The sequence below is a fragment of the Pteronotus mesoamericanus genome, unplaced genomic scaffold, assembly GCF_021234165.1.
Source record: "Pteronotus mesoamericanus isolate MK-2021 breed Mesoamerican mustached bat unplaced genomic scaffold, CSHL_Meso_final contig_73, whole genome shotgun sequence".
Lineage (NCBI taxonomy): Eukaryota > Metazoa > Chordata > Mammalia > Chiroptera > Mormoopidae > Pteronotus > Pteronotus mesoamericanus.
This window is the reverse complement of record NW_026555245.1, coordinates 13155273-13175358: the sequence shown is the minus strand read 5'-3', so window position 1 is coordinate 13175358 and position 20086 is coordinate 13155273. Positions and strand designations below refer to the sequence as shown.

Sequence of the window (20086 nt, the reverse complement as noted above, 5' to 3'; positions counted from 1 at the left end):
GGCGTCTTCCCGTAAAGTTTCTCCCAGACTTTCCAGAGATCTGCTGCTGCGCTGAGCTGACTGCTCTGTTTCCTAGGATACCATCCGCTTTCTCCAAAACTTTCCTTGTGTTTAGAGCCTTCCGCAGATTCCTCTCACTGACCTGCAAGTGTTCTGGGCACAGGTGAGCCTTCCAAGCTTCACTGAAATTGAGATGAATGGATTTCTTGATCTCATACAGGTTGTTTTTCCTCCAAAACTGTCCTCAACTTGGAACTCCCGTTAGTCATATTGAGGAGCTTTTTAAAAATGTATCCACCTCTAGAGATTTGGATTTAATTAGTCTGTGTGGGACGTGATTACTGGAATGGTTTAACCAGTTTCAGGGGGAGGTGTAATGTGTGTCTACGTTTGAGAATCAGTGCAAAATCCCCCAACCGATGCATGCTCTTCTTACCTGGCTGGTATCTAGAGTTTCCGCGGAATCTTTAACGATGCAGCAGCCCACCCTTAGGAGTTCTTTTATTCCCTGTCCTGAACGCTAATTCACTCCCAAAACAACAGGATCAGAATGTACCTTCAGAGCTTTCCAAGAAAGTTGCTGGGAAAGTTGGCAATACGTCTGGGCCTGGAAAGCAGCCAAAGAGATTTTAATAAGCGAAAATAGAAGAGCCCAGGCTGAAAAAGAATCCACGGTGATCACATTTACTTACATTTCTTGATGTACTGTAAACGGCCCTGCAAACTCTGGCAACATAATATCGCAGCGCAATTAACCCCTGTGCGTCACTCTCCTGCTTCTGCCCGCTTTGCCCTGCCAGCTTTGATTACTGAAGGCTGCAGCTGGCCCTCAGGCTTCCAGTCCGAAATGGTCCTTTTACAAACGAGGAGAATGAAGCTAAGGGAGATGTAATTTAAAGGAAGTGTCACAGCTGAACAGGGCAAGAGGGGACCAGGAGGGAGGCAGAAAACTCAGTCATCCTTGTGAGTGCCCAAAGTCCTTTCAAACGCACCCACTTCTCACCTATTTAGTAGCCTGCTTTGGAAATGCCACTGATGATTCTCAATGGGCAAACTGGCAGTTTGGTGAATGCCCAAGAGAAATTAAATTTTGTAAAAAAACAAAACAAACAAATAAAAAAACCCCCAAGGTGCTAGAGGTAATTGATGCTTCCTTATTCAGCTCAGAAAACATGGGAAGTAAATGGGGGGAAATGACTTTATCTCTCTAAACTTTTCTATAATTCTCACAGAGGATGAGTTTTAAAAGATTTAATGCTTAGTTCTGGATCTGACACATGGTAAGTGTGCAATACATAGTCATAGTTATTTTTAACGGAAGATGTTTTGCAAAATCAACATGCTGCAAAGCAGAGAAACAATGAAGCCCCTACTGTTTCCTTTCTCAATGGGGAGAATATGAAATTTTGCAAGTTGTACCTGTTGCATTGATTAAGGACTCAGTTTTCCTTTTTAGTTTAAATGAGTATTCGGGTTCTTTTTTTCCATAAAAAAACATTGATCTCTCACTTTTAATTCCAAAGTTCATTGTTTAGTAATCAGTGCTAACCAGGTCAGTTCAGTGAGCCACATTTTATCTGTGAACTTAGAAAAAGGGAAGCAATCAGATAAGACAGGTGACAAGGGTTTGCTTGAATATTTTTTTAAATGTCTAGAACAAATCTAGTGAGAACCAGACATTTATACTAACCAATGAGTATATTGCCCACCAATGTTTTTTGTCCTGTAAATAATTTGAGAAATGTGAACAGTTTAGCCACATATGCTTTTAAAGTTTTTTATTCCTTCTATAGTTACTATGAAATAAAATTACTAGCAAATATATTCTCCATGTGTATGAAACTTTATTTTTTTTTGTTAGGTCCCTCTTTGATGCAAGTAATAGAGACAAATTATAGCTAGTTTAAGCAGGAAAGAATTCAATCCAAGGACTAAATCTCATGAAGGTTCTAGAAGTAATGAATGCAAGGTCATGAGGCCTCCCTCAGTCTATTATTTATTTTTCTTTCTACTTCATTTACTTTTTTCGACCTGTTTTCACAGTTTCTCATGTCCTTCTGGTGGGTTAAGTGTCCTCAAATCATATCTTCAGACTTAGGTTTTATAGATATAGCTGCCCAAAGAGAGGATGATCTTTCACAGTTCCAATCCCTTATTCCTAAAGAAGGTTTGTTTTTGGTCAGTGGGCCATTCTTGGATCAATCACCCATCGTCACAAGGGCAAGTTATAGAGCAGAAGGATATAGCTTCAGCAGGTCACCCTTATAAGAGGCCTGGGGAGTGTAAGGACAGGTTAGATAGTAACCTGTCTAATTAACCAATTAGATATTAACTAAATAGCTATCATTCACTTAGTACTTTTTAATGATTTATTTTGATTCTTAAACAATGACAGACAACTCTGGTACTCAACTCACTATAGCATATTCCACTTTGTAATCTTATTTTTGTTTATCTAGTTTCCTCATTAGTCTGTGAAATTTTGTATTTTTTAGTGCCTGACATGGGGAGATGGGGCAATAAATATTTGTTAAAAGAATGAATGACTAAAACTGGGATGAACTTAGATTGAGTGACAGGATGAAGATTCTTGGCTAATAATGAGTATGAAATTAGCATCTATAGCCTTAAGCCCTTTTCCAACCACTATGGAGGACTCCAGCCTGCGAAGTCCCCCAGTTCGCCATGGATGAAACAATGAGTCATTCCAGACACCATTTGCCTTTCCAGGAAAAGGGAAGGCAATTATCTCTAGAGGAGAATGTCCTGAACCCCTATGCTCAATGGGTTTTATTGAGAGTGTTATAAGCAAAGTATAGGTAGCAGGAATGTGTAGGTAATCTAATTATATCAGTAACTTAAGTTTACAGAGAATAGGTGGTGTTTAAAGAAGACAATGGCAAGAACACACTGAACTACTCCGATCCGAGTTGAGGAAACATTATGGCGCGAAGTGAGGTTTGGGTCAGGGTTCAGGAATTCTGTAAATTTCTATCCCAGCCTTGAGCTGGTTATCTGGTATAAGATTAACAGAGTTTGAGGGAGAAACAAAGCATGCTTCAAGGAGTATAATTTACTTCTAAGTCTGATTTCCCCCCATGGGCCTTGGAGTTATTATTGAGTCTGGCTGTTCTCCACATTACCAGTGTTCCAGACAAGGCATATGGGTCCTCTCCCAGGTCCCAGTTTGTGAGGGCCTACAATTTGCGATACCACTCAAAGCTACCCCCTATAAACCACCAGGGTGCATTCTACATAAAATTGTCCTCAACTGTCTATTATGTCAATGACTGACATGAAATGAAACCAAAGGTCTGGTGGTTAAAATTGTAAAAATAATAGAATTAGAATAAAGGTACAACATATTTTATAAGAATTTGATTTTGCCCTCTTGGTCCATTGGTTAAGAATAGTTTTCAGCTAACAACAGAGTCCATACTTTTCATTGAAATGTTTAAAGAGAGAAAGACTCTTAGTCTATGCTTAGAATGATAAAAATATTTTTTTCTCTTTTAGGTGCTTTATTCCTGAAAATGATATTTGACATGGCAATTACTCCTGGAGAGGTGACCACTTCTCTCATAATTTTGGTGATGGTTTTTATTTTTGTAAGAGTAGTCAGGAGTAAGGGGAGAAAGCAGATGTCTCCTCCTGGCCCATGGTCTTTCCCCATCATAGGAAATTTTCTTCAGCTTGGAGACCATCCTTATCTTACATTCGCAGAGATGAGGAAGAAATATGGGGATGTTTTTCTCATCAGACTTGGCATGGTACCTGTCGTGGTGGTGAATGGAATGGAAATGGTGAAGCAAGTACTACACAAGAATGGAGAGCATTTTGCAGGCAGACCTAAAATGCATGCATTTTCTTTCCTGGCAGAAAGAAAGAGTCTTTCATTTTCAGTCAATTATGGTGAGAGTTGGAAGCTTCATAAGAAAATAGCCTCTAATGCATTACGGACTTTCTCTAAAACAGAAGCAAAATCCTCCACCTGCTCTTGCTTACTTGAGGAACATATCGTTGATGAAACTGCTGAGCTGGTTAAAGTCTTTGCAGATTTGACTTCTAAGAATGGCAGCTTTGATCCCAAAAATGTCATCACGTGTGCAGTGGCCAACATTGTCTCTGCCCTTTGCTTTGGCAAGAGATATGACCATGGGGATGAGGGGTTTCTTAGGATAATCAAAATTAATGATGACTTACTCAAGGCCTTAAGAGCATCTAATCCTGCCGATTTCATACCATGTTTTCGCTACCTTCCACTGCGGATTATAAATGCTCCTCAAGAGTTTTATCAGATCTTGACTCGATTTGTTGCACAACATGTACAAGATCATCTTACTACATATGATAAGGTAGGATTTAAATTCATGCCAGGACAAGGTATTTGGTAAGAAGCAAAAGATAATGATGAGATGTGTCGAGTACCCAGGAAATTGTCTATATTTGTCCTTGGTTCTTTTCTCTATAATTTTCCCATAATGACCCTTATACAAACTATTAGGAAATGTGAGCTTCACTCAGTGAAGTTATTGGGCAGTATTACTTAGTTCTCATGTAGGAACCCTAAGAAGAGTTATCAATTCTTTGAGACTCCAGAAATTTCTCCATTGTATGGTAAAGTACATACTTGAATTATGAATCTGTAGTTAGCTGATGAATAATTACCATGTAGGTAAGTTATTTGAAAAAAATCAACCAATGATTTTGTCTCTTCCATTTTACACCTGAGACTATGAGGTCTTAAAAGTATCAGCATTTTTTTTTTCAGAAAATTTGAATAATTATAAAAAATATTGTATAGGGAACTTCCAATTTACCCTCCTTTTCTACTTGAGTCCCTTTACTATATAGAAATGAACTTTGAGAAGTTACCTCAGGTGACAAAAGTGAACCTTTTATTGAGGCCACTCTAATGTTTTTGGCCTATTTTTATGGTCCACAGAAGAGTAAATTTCTCTCATGAAATGTGTATATACTTGAAAGAATCATAGTTGTTGAAGGCTGATTTGCTGAGATTATGGCATCATGAAAAAATAAAAATGAAAAAGTAGATAACTGAGCAAATGAAGAAATGTAAGGAGTTAAGTCCCTTCTAATGAAAAAGAAGAGGCAGTAAACAATCTGTTTCAAGGTGCCATTTGGGAATTTTAGAACATATAGAGTAAGTAAAAGAATTTGTGAGGTCCTAGGTTTTTCTTCCTACTCCCTAACCTACTTAAGCCTCATCTCTTTCTGAATGCTGATTACAGTAAAACTCTTACAATGGATTTGGAAACCTCTCATTATATTCATTACCCAGCAATTTCTACACGGTAAGCTAAATTTTAATTTTTTTCAACTATGCTTCCAGTCATAGGAACTTTTTTTATTGATTGAAAGGAACTGTAAAAAGAAAATTGAATTTCGTATTTTGGTTTTCTATTCTACATTCTTTTAAAATTGAGCATTACCATTGAAAAGTAAAATTGGCTATAAGGTTTAAAATGATCTACTATAGTCTTTATATTCCTAGGTGAATTGAATTCATTTTACATGACATGGTGCATGAGATTCATATATGATATAAAATGTAAATAGGGATCAATAATCATACTAAGATTTGTCTCCTCAGGACCATATGCGAGACATTACTGATGCTTTGATTAGTACCTGCCACAAGAAATATACATCTACCAAAACAGCCACCTTAAATGATGATGAAATCATAAACACTCTGAATGACATCTTTGGAGCTGGTATGTGAGAGTGTTTGTCAAAATGTAGGGCAAATAATGATTAATTGCTATTTTTGTGTTTTACTGTTTACAGTTTAGGGTATTTCTCTTTCTTGATTTTGGCCATTTTGTGTAGCTATCTCACTGAATTTTAAAAATTTGACAACTTGTCTTCTTCTCATGTCATTCAGAAAACTATTTTCCTCTCAGTGGAGAATCGAGTTAAACATGGTGTCTATGTGCATTAATATTATTGTTCATGAAATGCCTGGATTTGTTTGTTTATTACTCTTTATCTCTACATCCCACTCTCAACCCATTGACATTTATTCTTCATCTGTTTAAAATGTTTTCTTCGTTTATGTATTTTTATAAAACAGGCCTTATATTGTCATGTATTACATGTATTCTTACATTATCATGATTTTTTTAGAGATTTTATTTATTTTTAGAGAGAGGAGAAAGGTTGGAGAGAGAGATGGAGAGAAACATCAAAATATTAAAGGTGTTTGAGCAGTTTTATTTTAGGTGAAATATTCTTCAAACTCATTTTTTCCTTTTTTCTTCTTACTATGTTTATTGACAAATAGGTTCATTTTTTCCCTAGGATTTATGCATCTGTGTTCCTGAATTTTCTCACAGACAAGAGGCATTTGTATTGATTTGTATTATTTTTCTTATGCGAATGCCCCTGCTTCCCTTCCCTGTCACATACATATATATATATATATATATATATATATATATATATATATATATATCTTATTTTGATCATGATTTAAATTTGATGGATGCACTCATTATTTATCATGTAAATATGATCATACTGTACTTAGCATTTCTTCTGCCAACTATCTGAAGCTAAATGCTATTGTTAGATTTTTGCAAGGACCATTTTTTAAAGTCTGAACACCTTGAATATGGAAGACTGGGTGTGTGTGAGTGTGATTAACACATCAAGTGGGCTTTATTTTCATCTTGCTTTAATGAGATAATATATTCCAGAAATGCATAATTCTGTCAAGATCCTGAAAAAAATCAACAAATATAAAATTGTGGCAAATGACAGAAATGACTGTGATATAGTTTATTTACACCAGATGTGCACAACACCGTTAAACATGGTTTGTATAAATGCATACAAAACAAAGAACATTCAGTATAACAATTATTATGTAATACATTTATTCATTCAACAAACATACCTGATAGAATTTGTACTTAGAATGAAAATAAGAGTAATAAAGAAAATTAATAGGACAAACTTCCATATGTGTCTGTTACTTCTCTAGTGATATGTAATAATATTCTAGAAGAAAACAGTTGATCTCTAGACCACATATTTTAATGAATAAAATTTGCAAACACACTGTTCATCAGCTCTACCTTATTATTAACATTTATATTTCCATATTTGACTTTTCAGATTAATCATAGAGATAATTTGATTTCTCCTTCGGATATAGGCAGTATCTTCCAAAATCACTTCTTATGACCTCAATTTTTAGATAATCTATGAAAATAAGTAATATATTGCTTAAGCCTTGATATATAAGGCAAAATTTGTGATGATAAAAATATGAGTTCTGTTATGTAACTAGATAGTCACTGGTCTTGGGTACAATGCCAATGGCTCTACAATGGTCAAAATGAGTGTCTTTCATGCAGTATTCATGGCTTGTTCTTTTTCTTTTTCTGGAGAATGGATTCAATATATTCTGAATAAAAGTCAATATTTTCACACCATGCTGTGCTCTAGTATGGTCATACTTGGACAACTTACTTTTAGGGTAATTTCTTACAGTTTAAAACCACAGTGGAAATTTTGTGGCTTGGAAACCATAGAAGCTATGGGCTTACTCTAAGAGATTAACTTTTTCAAATGATCTGAAAAACAGGTCTTGAAAAGAGACACTTGGAAAGGAGATTCCTCTGCCCTGAAACTATATCTGGGTGTATTCCTTGTGCATGTTGAGTTTCAAGTTGTTTAGAGAACAAACAAATTGTTAAGCCTTAATGTTCCAGAGTGCACAGACTTGATTTTGAGTGCTAGCCTGATCTTTTTGTGGCCCTGGTGAAATATTTAACCATATCCTTGCTGCAAGGTTCTCATCTTTAAAATGAGAATAATTACAGCTCAATCTCAATGACAATGCAATCAACTGATTAATGTTTGCTCTCATCATTGTTGTAATCATTACCATAGAAACCTGCAAAAAAGATATGCTGGGGAGAGGAGGGCACAAGGGTAACAATGGGACAACTGTAATGTAATAACAATAAAAAATGAGAAAAAGATATGTTGATTTAAACACTAATTTCTGCTACTAGATTTTATTTTGTAGGAAACAAGTATCTTCATTGATTTGATATTTGGTTATCATAGCGGTGAATTTACAATTGAAACAGTCTAGAAAACCTTTTTAATGTGGCATTTCTAAGTGTTAGGTTTTTGAGAAGTGACCTTATTTTTGACATAGTGTTAAAATTACTCTTGAGAAAAATATGATTTTGATATTTTTTTCTTCCTTTTATTTTCAATAAAGAATTTAGTCAATATATAAATAATCTCAAAAATGATGATACCATGTTCAAAGGATGAATTTTAAACCTTAACAACAGGTACACTAAAAATTAGTATTTAAAAAAAATTGAATGTGCTCAGTCTTCCATTATGTGCTATGCTAATTCAAACATAGGGCTTTTTGATCTAGATAAGTCCAAGTTTTAGTGCAGACTCTGCCTTTTCTCTTTGAGTCACCTTCAACAAGGCTCATAATGTCCTTGAGGCTCAATTTCATCTTCACTAAAATAAGCACAATTTTATATACGCTATATAAATATATAGATATATAGCATGGAACAGAGTAATCACTCAGTGGTCAATTATAACTTAGTATTACTACATAGATCATAGCAATTATTAACATAATATAGTGAAATATTCCCTTTGTTTTCACTTGTCTTAAATAATAACTATGCATTTTTTAAATTTAAATTTTATTTTATTATGGTTTTAAACCCATAAACATTAAATTTACTATCTTAAACATTTTAAGTATACAGTTCAGTAATATTATATACATTCACATTGTTGTGTAACAGATCTCTAGTCTTTTTTCTTTTTCAAAATATATTTTATTGATTATGTTATTACAGTTGTCTCAGTTTTTCTCCCTTTGCCCCCCTCCACCTGGTACTAGCATCCCTGTCAGCATTTCCTCCCTTAATACATGTCCATCGGTCGTGGATATAAGACCTTTGGCTTCTTTATTTCCTATACTATTTGTCACATCCCTCTGTCTATTTTGTGCCTACAATTTATGCTTCTTAATCTCTGTCCTTTTTCCTCCATTTTCCCCCTTTCCCTTCCCAGCTGCTAACCCTCCATGTGATCTCCGTACCTATGAGTCTGTGCCTGTTCTGGTGGTTTGCTTAGTCTGTTTTTTAAATTCAGTTTTTGATAGTTGTGAATTTATTGCCATCTTAATGTTCATTGTTTTGATATTCTTCTTTTTCTTAAATAAGTCCCTTTTACATTTCATGTAATAATGGCTTGGTGATGATGAATTCCTTTAGTTTTACCTTGTCTGGGAAGCATTTTATCTGCCCTTCCATTCTAAATGATAGCTTTGCTAGATAGAGTAATCTAGGTATTAGGCCCTTGCTTTTTGTCATTTTGAATATTTCCTGCCAGTCCCTTCTGGTCTGCAAAGTTTCTTTTGAGAAATGAGCTGACAATCTTATGGGAACTCCTTTATAGATAACTCTGTTTATCTCTTGCTGCTTTTAAGATTCTCTCTTTATCTTTAACTTTTGGCATTTTGATTATGATGTGTTTTGGTGTGGTCCTCTTTGGGTCCAAATTGATTGAGGGTCTCTGTGCTTCCTGGACTTGTATGTCTGTTTCTTTCACCAACTTAGGAAAGTTTTCTTTAATTATTTTTTTTCAAATAAGGTTTCAGTATCTTGCTCTTCCTCTTCTCCTTCAGGCATCCCTATGATTTGGATGTTGGTACACTTGGAGATGTTCCAGAGGCACCTTATATTATTCTTGTTTTTTTTTGTTTTATTCTTTTTTCTTCTTGCTATTCTGGTTAAATGATTATTTCTCCCTAATGTACAAAATAATTGATTTGAATCCTGGCTTAATCCCCCCCCACTGTTGCTTCCCTGTAGATTTTTCTTTATTTCACTTGATATAACACTCATTTATTCCTGGGTCTTTTTTAAGCTGTCATCATACTAAGTGAGTTCTTTGAGCATCCTGATAAACCAGTGTGTTGAACTCTGCATCTGATAGGTTGGCTATCTCTATTTTATTTAGTTCTTTTTCTGGGATTTTGTTACTGCTCTTTCATTTAGGTCACATTTCTTTGTCTCCTCAATTTGGCAGCCTCCCTGTATTTGTTGCTGCATATAACGTAGAGCTGCTTTGACTCCCTGTCTTAGTAATGTGACTTATTGTAGAAAAGGCATCTGTAAATTGTGTGGGGTGGAGCCTTAGGTAATGGCCAGGGCAGGGCAACCCTTCACTGCTTTGTAGCTCTGTGTGGGGAAAGGGACTGGAGAAGGGACAGTGCTGCTGCTTGGCTTCTGGAAGTTTTCCAGGAACTCATCCTGTTTTCAGTCACTTCACTTACTACCTGTATGTGACTGGTGCCCTTCCCTCTGTTGCCCTAGTGCTGAATCCCAGAGGGGGCAGGTCTGTGTAAGTTCTAAGTCCAAGTGGGCCCTTTTAGTGGAGCCTCCTGAAAATCTGGCACTTTCTTCCTCTGCTCCCACCCCAACTGGTTTTTACAGCCAGAAGTTGTGGGGATTTATCTTCCTTGCTCTGGAACCCTGGGCTGTGTGGTTTAGCCTGGGGCTGGGATCCCCCACTCCTGAAATATCCCTACCAATTTTTATCTACCACACATGAATGTGGGACCGCCTGTTCTTCCACCTCTCCAGGCCACACCACATCTACCCATCTGGATGAATGTGGCTTCTTTAAATCCTTGGTTGTTGGACTTCTGTACAGCTTGATTTTCTGATGGTTCTGGGTGTTACTTGTTTTGAAGTCTAGTTGTAATTTTTTCTGTAGTTGTGCAAAGAGGTGAAGCACAACTGTACCTCCATCTTGACCAGAAGCCTCTAGTCTTTTTGCATCTTGTAAAACTGAGCCCTATGTCCATTAAACACCAGTTATCTCCCCATTTTCTCCCAGTCCTTCCAACTATTTTTGTTTCTATGATTTGACTACTTTAGATACCTTATATGAGTGAAATCATACAGTATTTTTCTTTTTATGACTGACTTGTTTCATTTAGCATAACATCCTTGAATTTATTCATGTAGCAAGTGATAAGATCTCCTTTTATAAGACTGCATAATATTCTTTTGCATGTATATGCCATGTTTTGTTTATCCATGCATCCATCAATGGACATGCAGGTTGTTTTTACCTCTTAACTATTGTGAATATTGCTGCAATTTACTCGGGTGTGCAAATATCTCTTTGAGACCCCATTTTCAGTTATTTTGGATTTGCTATACCCAGAAGTAGATTCCTGGATCAGATGATAATTCCTTTAAAATATTTTTGGAGGAACTTTCATACTGTCTTCCATAGTGACTATACCAGTTTACTTTCTAACCAGCAATGCATAAAGATTCCAGTTTTGTACATCCTCACTAACACTTGTTTTCTGTCCTCTTGATAGTGACTTTCCTAATGGATAAGAGGTTAAGCCTGTATTCTGAAACAAACTTTAATGTATACTAATTATTTTACTGTGAGTTTACTAATTTTCAGTTATATTTAGATTTTTTTTCTCTAGATTCACAGTATTTAAATATGAAGTAAATCTAGAACACCTTTTTGCGAATGATTTTCTCCATGACATTTTGTCTCATTTTTTGTTTTCAGGTTTTGAAACTGTATCAACATGTTTGTATTGGAGCTTTCTTTATTTAATATACTATCCAGAAATTCAAGCCAGAATTCAAGAAGAAATTGGTAACATGCTTTTAAATGAAAAATATAATGATTATAATTGTCATTTTCCTTATTAAATTAAAAAAACCCTTTTCTTTCAGATAGAAATATTGGGCTTAAATCACCTAGACTTGAAGACAGGAAAAGTTTACCCTACACTGAAGCTTTCATAAATGAAATATTCAGACATACCTCCTTTGTTCCTTTTACTATTCCACATTGGTAAGCTTATGATTCTCCTTTGAAACAGCACTCAATGGTGGGTTGAAGGGAATGAGGAATCTAAGGCATTCAAACAGTTTAGGTCCTTTAAAATATATATTATGTTAGTATTACTTTAAATCTTATTTCATTTTATTTTGAAATTCTCTAATGAAATTTTTACAGGGAACAACAGCATATTTTGTGACTGTTTTCATAACTAAACTAGGATGCCATTAATTTTCATCTTATTTATACTAATTAAGGAGAGAAAAAATATGGAAGTTCCAGACAATGGATAATACAACCATAATATATTTTTAGCTATGAAATGTCTTAAAAACTCACTTAACTTTCTCCTGTGAGCAGTCTTAGTCACCTGCTGCTGTAGCTTTATTTTCAGTAGCTTAGAATTTTGCTGGTCAATGGACTAAGGAGGCCAGTGTTACCACAAATAGATTAAACAGAGTTTATATTGACAAATATTTGAAAGTTGACTGAACCTTACACTAGACTCTCCAGCTCACAAATGCATGCCTGTATAGATTAAGCTTTATTAAATATAAATGCAAGCAACCAAAATTCTGGTAGTTTGAACTTTCCATTCCAAGCAATTAAAATAAAAAATGAAAATCTCAGTGCTCTTTGCTTTCCACCTTTAAATAGTAAGGGAGCGGGAATGTCTCACCCCAGGGAGCTGAGGTAGTTGTGGTTATCAGTGCAACAGGAAGTAGGGCCTTCAGCTGAGGTGTCCTGAAAGGCCAGACAGTGAGCAATACAGTTCTCTGCATTTTGTCTCTTTACTTTGTTTTCCATTTTCACACACAATGCTATTTGCTCACAGTGATACCTTTCCTGCAGACCCTCTTTCTGTTTGAAGTAAATTGCGTCTTTGGCTTAGGTTTTAAAAACAGGTCCTATTTTTTAAAAAGCCATTCTTCTGTCCCAGTGATTTTCATAAGTGACTTGTGTTCCTCATAAAAGGGTATGATCTGTAAGCTTTACTAAATAATCAGGAACAGAGTGGCTCTGCAAAATTTACAGGCACCGTTTGGATTGAATGACAGGGATCATTTACTTTGGAGCCCTGAAAACCCATCTGAGGACATATCTGATAGGGAAATTCATCTTAAAACATAGGTGTTCATTATATTACTAAAAGTGAGGAAATAATATATAAAAGAGCAATTCATTGACCAATGAGAGTAGTGTGATATGAACCAAAAATTTTTGCACACATGTAAAAGACATATATGTTCTTTGGAACTAATCTACCTTCCTATACCTGGAAGTTTACTGTTTTCCATTTAAAAAGGCATGGGATCAAAAAGCATAAAATGTTAAAATGAATTAAAACAAGCTAAATAGAATGATCAGTAACAGGAGCAAAGGTTTTGCTGTTACCTATAACACCCACATATACACATACTACACAAGACCAAACAGTATCCTAATAAATATTTATTACATATATGTCCCCTAATAGTTAAGTGGATAGCCATTTTCATACAAAAGTTTTGGGAATATATATGAAGAGAGAAAAACCCTACAATTAATGCATTTATATATTGAATTCTCCTTTAAAATAGTTATCATATTTTAATAACAGTGAAATCAAATCTTACATGCTAAGTTTCCATAAAATAGAAGCATGAAGCTTTTGATGTAGAATACATTTGGAGCAGCTAAACATACAGAGGGTGTGCGGATAAGAATGTATTGAGATAAGCAAGTGTTCATGCATAGGAGGAGGTAATCTTTCCCCCAAAATTGATATATTCCTTTTTTGGCATTTTCCTTCATTGGATTTTGAGGGCACCCAATGACTAATGCCCACGTTATTTGCCAAAGTTCAATACCAGCTACAAAAGATGAGCACAGATCATATGGAAATTCAAACATGAGCTTTCCTAATGATCAGAAGTAGTTCACACAATTTGGCTTAGAGGTGGGTCAAGTAGGTTCCCTTATACTTCTCACCTTAATTAGACATAGTTTTCCACTCAGTCTCTGATAAGTTTAAACAACAGTAGTCTCCTATGGAAGTATGAAATCAGCCTCTTCAAGATTATCATAGTGATTGTCGATGGGATATACCTTATTGATATGTTGGCTCATCAGAAGAGAGAATACAGAAGTGGCTAAGCCAATTGGTTTCAGATTCTTCTCTCAAACTCATTAAATTGAAATGTCCCCGCTGCTCCTTTGGGGCAGAACTGAGAGTAGGGGCCATCTAGGAAGTTGGGGAGTGCCACATGGAAACATAGCATGATTTAATCTAATCCATGCATAATTACAGAGGTATAAAAAACAAAGATACACTTTTTGCATAAAAAAGTTTGAATATGAGACTAGAAAAATAGATTATTTGTTCTACAGACAACTAGAGATCATCCAACACAAAACAATATCATTTCATAGCTAGAAAATGAAATCATAGAATAGATATGAGATTTGCCCAATAGTTCACTGTGAGCAGTGTCTAGAGTTCAGATTTCCTGGTTCCAATTCCATTATTTATTCAACTAGATAGTAAAAGATGTTATGTTTTGTTTTCTTAATCTATTGATAAAAGCCAAAATACATAGGGAATGCAGAAAGTAATAATTTCCTTATAGTTTCCTTATATAATTTGATGTGTCTACTTATGGGCAACTTTGTTGTAGAAATTTCGAGATAATTTTCCATTGAAATTTTAGCTCATAACAATGCCTTAAATATGTTAAATGCTCAATATGTTTTACACACACAAGAAAAGGAATAAATTACTAATTTGGCAATAGGTGGAGGCTATATCAGTTAATGAAAGAATGAAGATTTATGAGGATTTCACATCATTACAGTTTCTAAAAAGACATTAATAAGGATGGCCTATTTGAATTGACAGGATGTGCTGAAATGATAATGATGTATTTTGCTTTCCTAGTACCACAGCTGACACTACCCTGAATGGTTATTTCATTCCCAGGAAAACGTGCACCTTTATTAACATGTATCAAGTAAATCATGATGAGTAAGTCACCCAAATTATTTCTTGGGGTTAAATTTTTTTGTTAGGTTGGTTGTTATTTATTAATAAGGGAAAGATACACATTCTTAACCAAACATCATTCCATTTATTTCTCTTGAAAAAAGTTGGAAGGAAATTCAGCTTTGTGTCCTCACCAATAATGGAAAGAATGAAATCTTAATATAGATTCATTCAGTACAAATCCAATTTCAAAAATGGGCTTTCTGGGGGAGATGTGGACCAAGGACTTTTCGGGGTCACCCTCTGCATGGGTTAGGGCAGCTGATATTTGAAATACAATATGGAATCCCGCAAATGAATATGAAAGACCAAGCAGAGTATTTTGCTTTCTTTTTGTTTGTTTAGTTTTCCTCTATCTCAGCACCTGGATCAGTGCCTGGCACGTAGTAGCCACTCAATAAATATTTGCAAATAAAATATAACTAGAGTCTCATCCATATCAGCTATAAAGGGGAAGGCTGAGATGAAGACACCTCACTCAGTGTAAGTGAGGATGATGGCATTGGTGATAGTGGTGGCCGGAATAATGGCTGATGTCGGCTAATATTTATAGACCCTGTTGCTGTTGGGGACAAAATCTTTAAGTGTCTCCTCTGAGCCTTAGCAATAACCCTCTGCAGTGGCGTTCCTATGATCCCAATGTTACAGCTGAAGAAACTTTCAGCCAGGTGAAAAAAATTGCCTAAGGTCACATGTTCAGCAAGTAGTGAAAGCAGGACTCACATTCAGTATCTGTATATATCCTGTTTGATGGAAATTGAATGCTCCATGTGGTCTGGCCAGGGCTTAATGTGTCCAGTAAACTGGTCGAGACTGCATTCTTATGCACTCAGTGAGCTATTCCTCTTATTGATGTCTCCTGCTTCTGGCTGTTTGGGAGAGAGGTGATTACCCTGTGTACCTAGCCGCACCTTCACAGCCAGCAGAGTGGTGGACTGCACTGCAGAGGCTGTTCCACCATGAAATTTATTGTCAGAAAGTTTCACAGCTCCATTCTTCACAATCTGTAATTATGCCGAATAAAACTAAACATTTAAAAATCCACCAGAAGAAAAATATAGTCAGTGTAAACATAATGGCATTTGTTCTTAGTTAGCAGTACCTCAAGTGTCCTAAGTGTCCTAGTATCCTAAGAATGTGAGAATATATTGAATATTAAGTAGTGTTCAGACAAACTGTCTTAACACAGGTGCTTATAAAGAAATACTGTTTGTAGAGAGGCACTTCACTTATTTAAGGTAAATAAGTATTTCATTCAAGACAAGATATCATGGGTAAATTATTCCTATTTAGCTAAAACAGAGGTCACAAACTTAAGCACCCCCGTGAGCCATGAAAAATACCAAAAAATGAGAGAATTGCCCTTGTCAAAGCAGTGTGAAGGGGTCATCTGTTGTGTGTAATTCACCTCAGTAAATGGAGGACAAGCAGGACATTGTCTGAATGTTGTCAGCTCTTTCAGTTATAAGACAGAACTTGGAAATGGAAATTTTCATATGGACTCTTCTGATGTTTAAATGTTAGCGACAATGAATTATTTTTAAAAGATTATGAGAGCAAAACAAAATTTATTGAAAGACTGAGTACAACTTGAAGGTCTCCAGGTCTGTGACCTTTGGTGAAGAAAGAAAACAAATTTTCTCCTAGAAAGAGAGTGATGTCAATAAACAAAGAAGCCCAGTTCTTTGTAAGTCTCGTGGGTCCCCAGTGTATGCCTTAGGGTGTATTGGAAACATGCTTCCCCGAGTTGTGATGGACAAGCCAGATATGGTGCCTGAAACAAAAGGTGGAAGGAAAGAGACCCAGATGCAGGTAGGGAACTGTAGGCAACCCCCTGAGCCAGAGCTGCTTTCTGGTTACCTGGCTGCCGTCTTTGATGATGTGTGAAGGCCTTTTACTCAACATATTTATACCAGAGTGAGAGGTGTGGTTCATTTGTTTAAAGCAAAGGAGAATGAATATTTATTCTCCGTATTTACACCAAAATTTTGAATATTCATAGGAGAATTCTGTAGAATGTTTCATTTAAAATAATAAAAAATTGAAATAAATTTCCAAGTATTTCATTCACTATTTAATGAATCAGAAGTCATTTTAGTGAAAAATAAAAATAACTATACTAATTCATTATGGTATCTAAAAATGTCAATATTTTATATACATACCTTTGTAATAATGATATACCTACATAATTTTACATATACATATAGGTATATATGTATAGACATTTACACATGCTTATTATATAATGTTTCTAAAGTATATCTAAATGTGAACAAAGTATTTCATGCAAAACAAAATTATTGTGGAGAATTTGGCAAGAATGGCAAAATGATAAAATGATTTCTTTTTTAAAAATGTAATTTTTGTGTGTTTTACACAGAACTATTTGGGATAATCCCAGTTTATTTAATCCTGAGAGATTCCTAAATGAGAACAAGGAATTGAATAAAAGTCTTGTTGACAAGGTTCTGATATTTGGAATGGGAATCCGGAAGTGTCTCGGAGAAGACATTGCACGAAGTGAGGTATTCATTGTCATCGTCACAGTTATGCAACAGCTCAGGCTGAAACAATGCCCTGGAGCCAAGCTGGACCTGAAGCCCCGGTATGGGTTAGTCATGAGGCCCCCACCCTACAAGCTCCAAGCAGAGCCCCGCTCTGCCAGTGTTACACCTTAGGCTCTCTGACTGGAGGTAGGTTTCTGATTTAAGTCAGAAAAATTATGATTTAAATTCATTTAATAAGCAATTTAAATATTGTACCCTAAGCCATGTTATTAGTTCAATTCTTTGTCTATTATCCTACTAGAGGAAATGTTGTGTGTGTTTTTTTAAAGTCTGTGGTATAGCGTCAATTCTAATAGGAGAGATCTTGTCTCATAAGGATATTTTAAGGTAATAATAAAGTGTGATGTAATTCAGGGATTTTAACCTATGTCTCATGTGATGGTGTCACAGCTGTCACTGTGAACATGGAAGGAAGGAAAAGGTGCCTAGTGGATTGAACAAGCAGGTAAGGAGGCTCTGTCTACCTTCCTGTATACCAGCTTCAAATGGACAGGCATACTTATATTGGTTTTAAATACAGGGTTCAGAATGAGAACAAGGTCCTGATGTCAAATATATATTTTTTCCAGTGGTCTAGGAAATAGGGGCTCACGATTTCCGGAGAAGGGAGCAAGAGTAGCCTAGCAGAACAGAGAACAGTTCACTGGCAATAGAGGAGCTGAGCTTGTTTTAGAGAAGTAGAGAAAAGGATGTGAGGGGGAATTTCTTCAAAATCCACTTTTATATTGGCTTTTACTTTTTTTGTATTAAGAATTTAACTTCAGGGCAAAGTGGTGTTTTTACAATGCTACCAATTGCTTCTGACAAGTATTAAATGTATACATGTGCGTTAACCTGCTAAGGCTGCCGCAACAAAATACCATAGTCTGGGTGGCTTGAATGACAAAAATTTATTTTCTCAAGATCATGGCATCTGCAGAGTTGGTTTTCCCCAAGGCCTCTCTTCTTCTGTAGGTGGCCTTCGTCTCGTCAGGTCCTCACATGGCCTTTTCTCTGTGTGCACACACCTTTTGTGTCTCCTTTCCCTTACAAGGACACCAGTCATATTATATTGGAGCCTCACCCCACTGGCCTCATTTTATCTTACCTCTTTGAAGACCTTACCTTCAAATACAATCTCATTCTGAGGTACTGAGGGTTAGTACTTAAACATGAATGTTGGGCATGGGAGAGGGGCACAACGCAGCCCAGTACAACATGAAAAAAAAAAGATAGCAATTATTTTATAATACTTTTCAGTGTAGTACCCAGCATTATATGTGGGCTTCTTAACCTGAATTTGTTAATAAGTTACATCATATAAGGAGCATAAAATGGACAGTGAAAAACCATGTATTTCAGATCGAGGCTTTAAGAACAGTTGCATCACAAAGGACTTGGAAATCAAGCTGGTGCATAAAAGTGTACGTGGGCTCTAATTTCAGTAGGAGAGAAGTTCGGGGGAGGGGGCGCTTTATATAATGACCATGCTGGCCAGGTTACAGCAATAAAAGGAGAGAAGTCAAACAATTCAGAGATGTTGAAGATTCAAGTCAGGACTTCGTCTTTCTTTTCAAATATAAATAAACTCAGCATTTTCCTTGGGAATAAGCAGATTGGGTTGCTTGTCTTTGTGTGTGTGTGAAAGCTTTTCAAATTATTTACATTATGCCTATGACACTATGTTAAACAGAAACTATTTTTACCTTTTTTTTTTTCTGTAAGAAACTGCCAAATCTTCTGTGTACTCAACAATAATGGGAATGATTAGAACACTACAAGAATATTGGTATCTATTATCTGGTATTTTCTATAAAGAATTGTACTTTTCTGCTTCTTTTTTTTAACAGTAAGCATATATGACTTGGTACTTTTATTTTAACACACTGTATTGTAAAATGCTAATCTTCACTGTTACTATGTTTCTGAGCCATAATAAATGGTGTCCTTCTGGGCTTTTTGTTCAATTTATAAGTTTGCTTTTTATGTATTTTTAGAAACATGGACAAGAATAAAGTGAAAATATAAAAGCAAAGTAGGAATAACTTTCTCTGTCATTTAACATGTAAAGATGAATTGTTTTTAATTATATATATTTGCTTATCCTTAAGTAATAATTTATGAAGTGTAATCAGAAGCAACACAGTATACAAAACATTTTATCAAAATAACTTGTATTAACAAATACTTTATATTATTATATGGGATCAACACACAAAACTCGTTACAACTATAGAGCAGTTGAATATATATATATATATATATTCATATGTATATGTATATATGCATCAGTGATAGACCAAGATGAATTAAATCTTTAAAGTCATTGTATATGAAGTAAAAAAACCCCAGAGTTACAAAAATTAGATATCTTCCTACACACAAGTATATATGGCTACTTAGAACTAAGTCCACATCCTCCCTTGGGGTTTGGTAACATCATGAAGATGAAGACCTAGAAATGTTATCAGCTGAATGATGCAAATAGGATGCAATGTGTCTGGTCCCAAGCGTTCTTCAAAGAAGAAAACTTGCACCAAAATTTATAAAGGCATTTATGTATTCCCACTTTGTAATTCTCTATCTTCTTTCCAGTTAAACCTATAAT

At 35.5% G+C, this 20086-nt stretch overlaps 2 protein-coding genes across 2 annotated transcripts in view; one reads left to right on the top strand and one right to left on the bottom strand.

The window, feature by feature from the left end:
* ALDH1A1 (aldehyde dehydrogenase 1 family member A1) overlaps positions 1 to 455 on the bottom strand; it is a 131087-nt gene extending 130632 nt beyond the window's left edge. The window contains exon 1 of the mRNA XM_054583020.1: positions 437 to 455. The gene's annotated coding sequence lies outside the window, so the exon portion shown is untranslated. The remainder of the gene's footprint in view (positions 1 to 436) is intronic.
* On the top strand, positions 14 to 19354 carry LOC129078259 (cytochrome P450 1A1-like). Its single transcript, XM_054583021.1, has 7 exons — positions 14 to 163; positions 3517 to 4355; positions 5615 to 5738; positions 11629 to 11718; positions 11799 to 11919; positions 14825 to 14911; positions 17313 to 19354. The coding sequence occupies exons 2-7, from the start codon at positions 3534 to 3536 to the stop codon at positions 17608 to 17610; spliced, it is 1542 nt and encodes a 513-aa protein (XP_054438996.1). The 5' UTR covers positions 14 to 163; positions 3517 to 3533; the 3' UTR covers positions 17611 to 19354.
* The last annotated feature ends 732 nt before the right edge of the window (positions 19355 to 20086 follow it).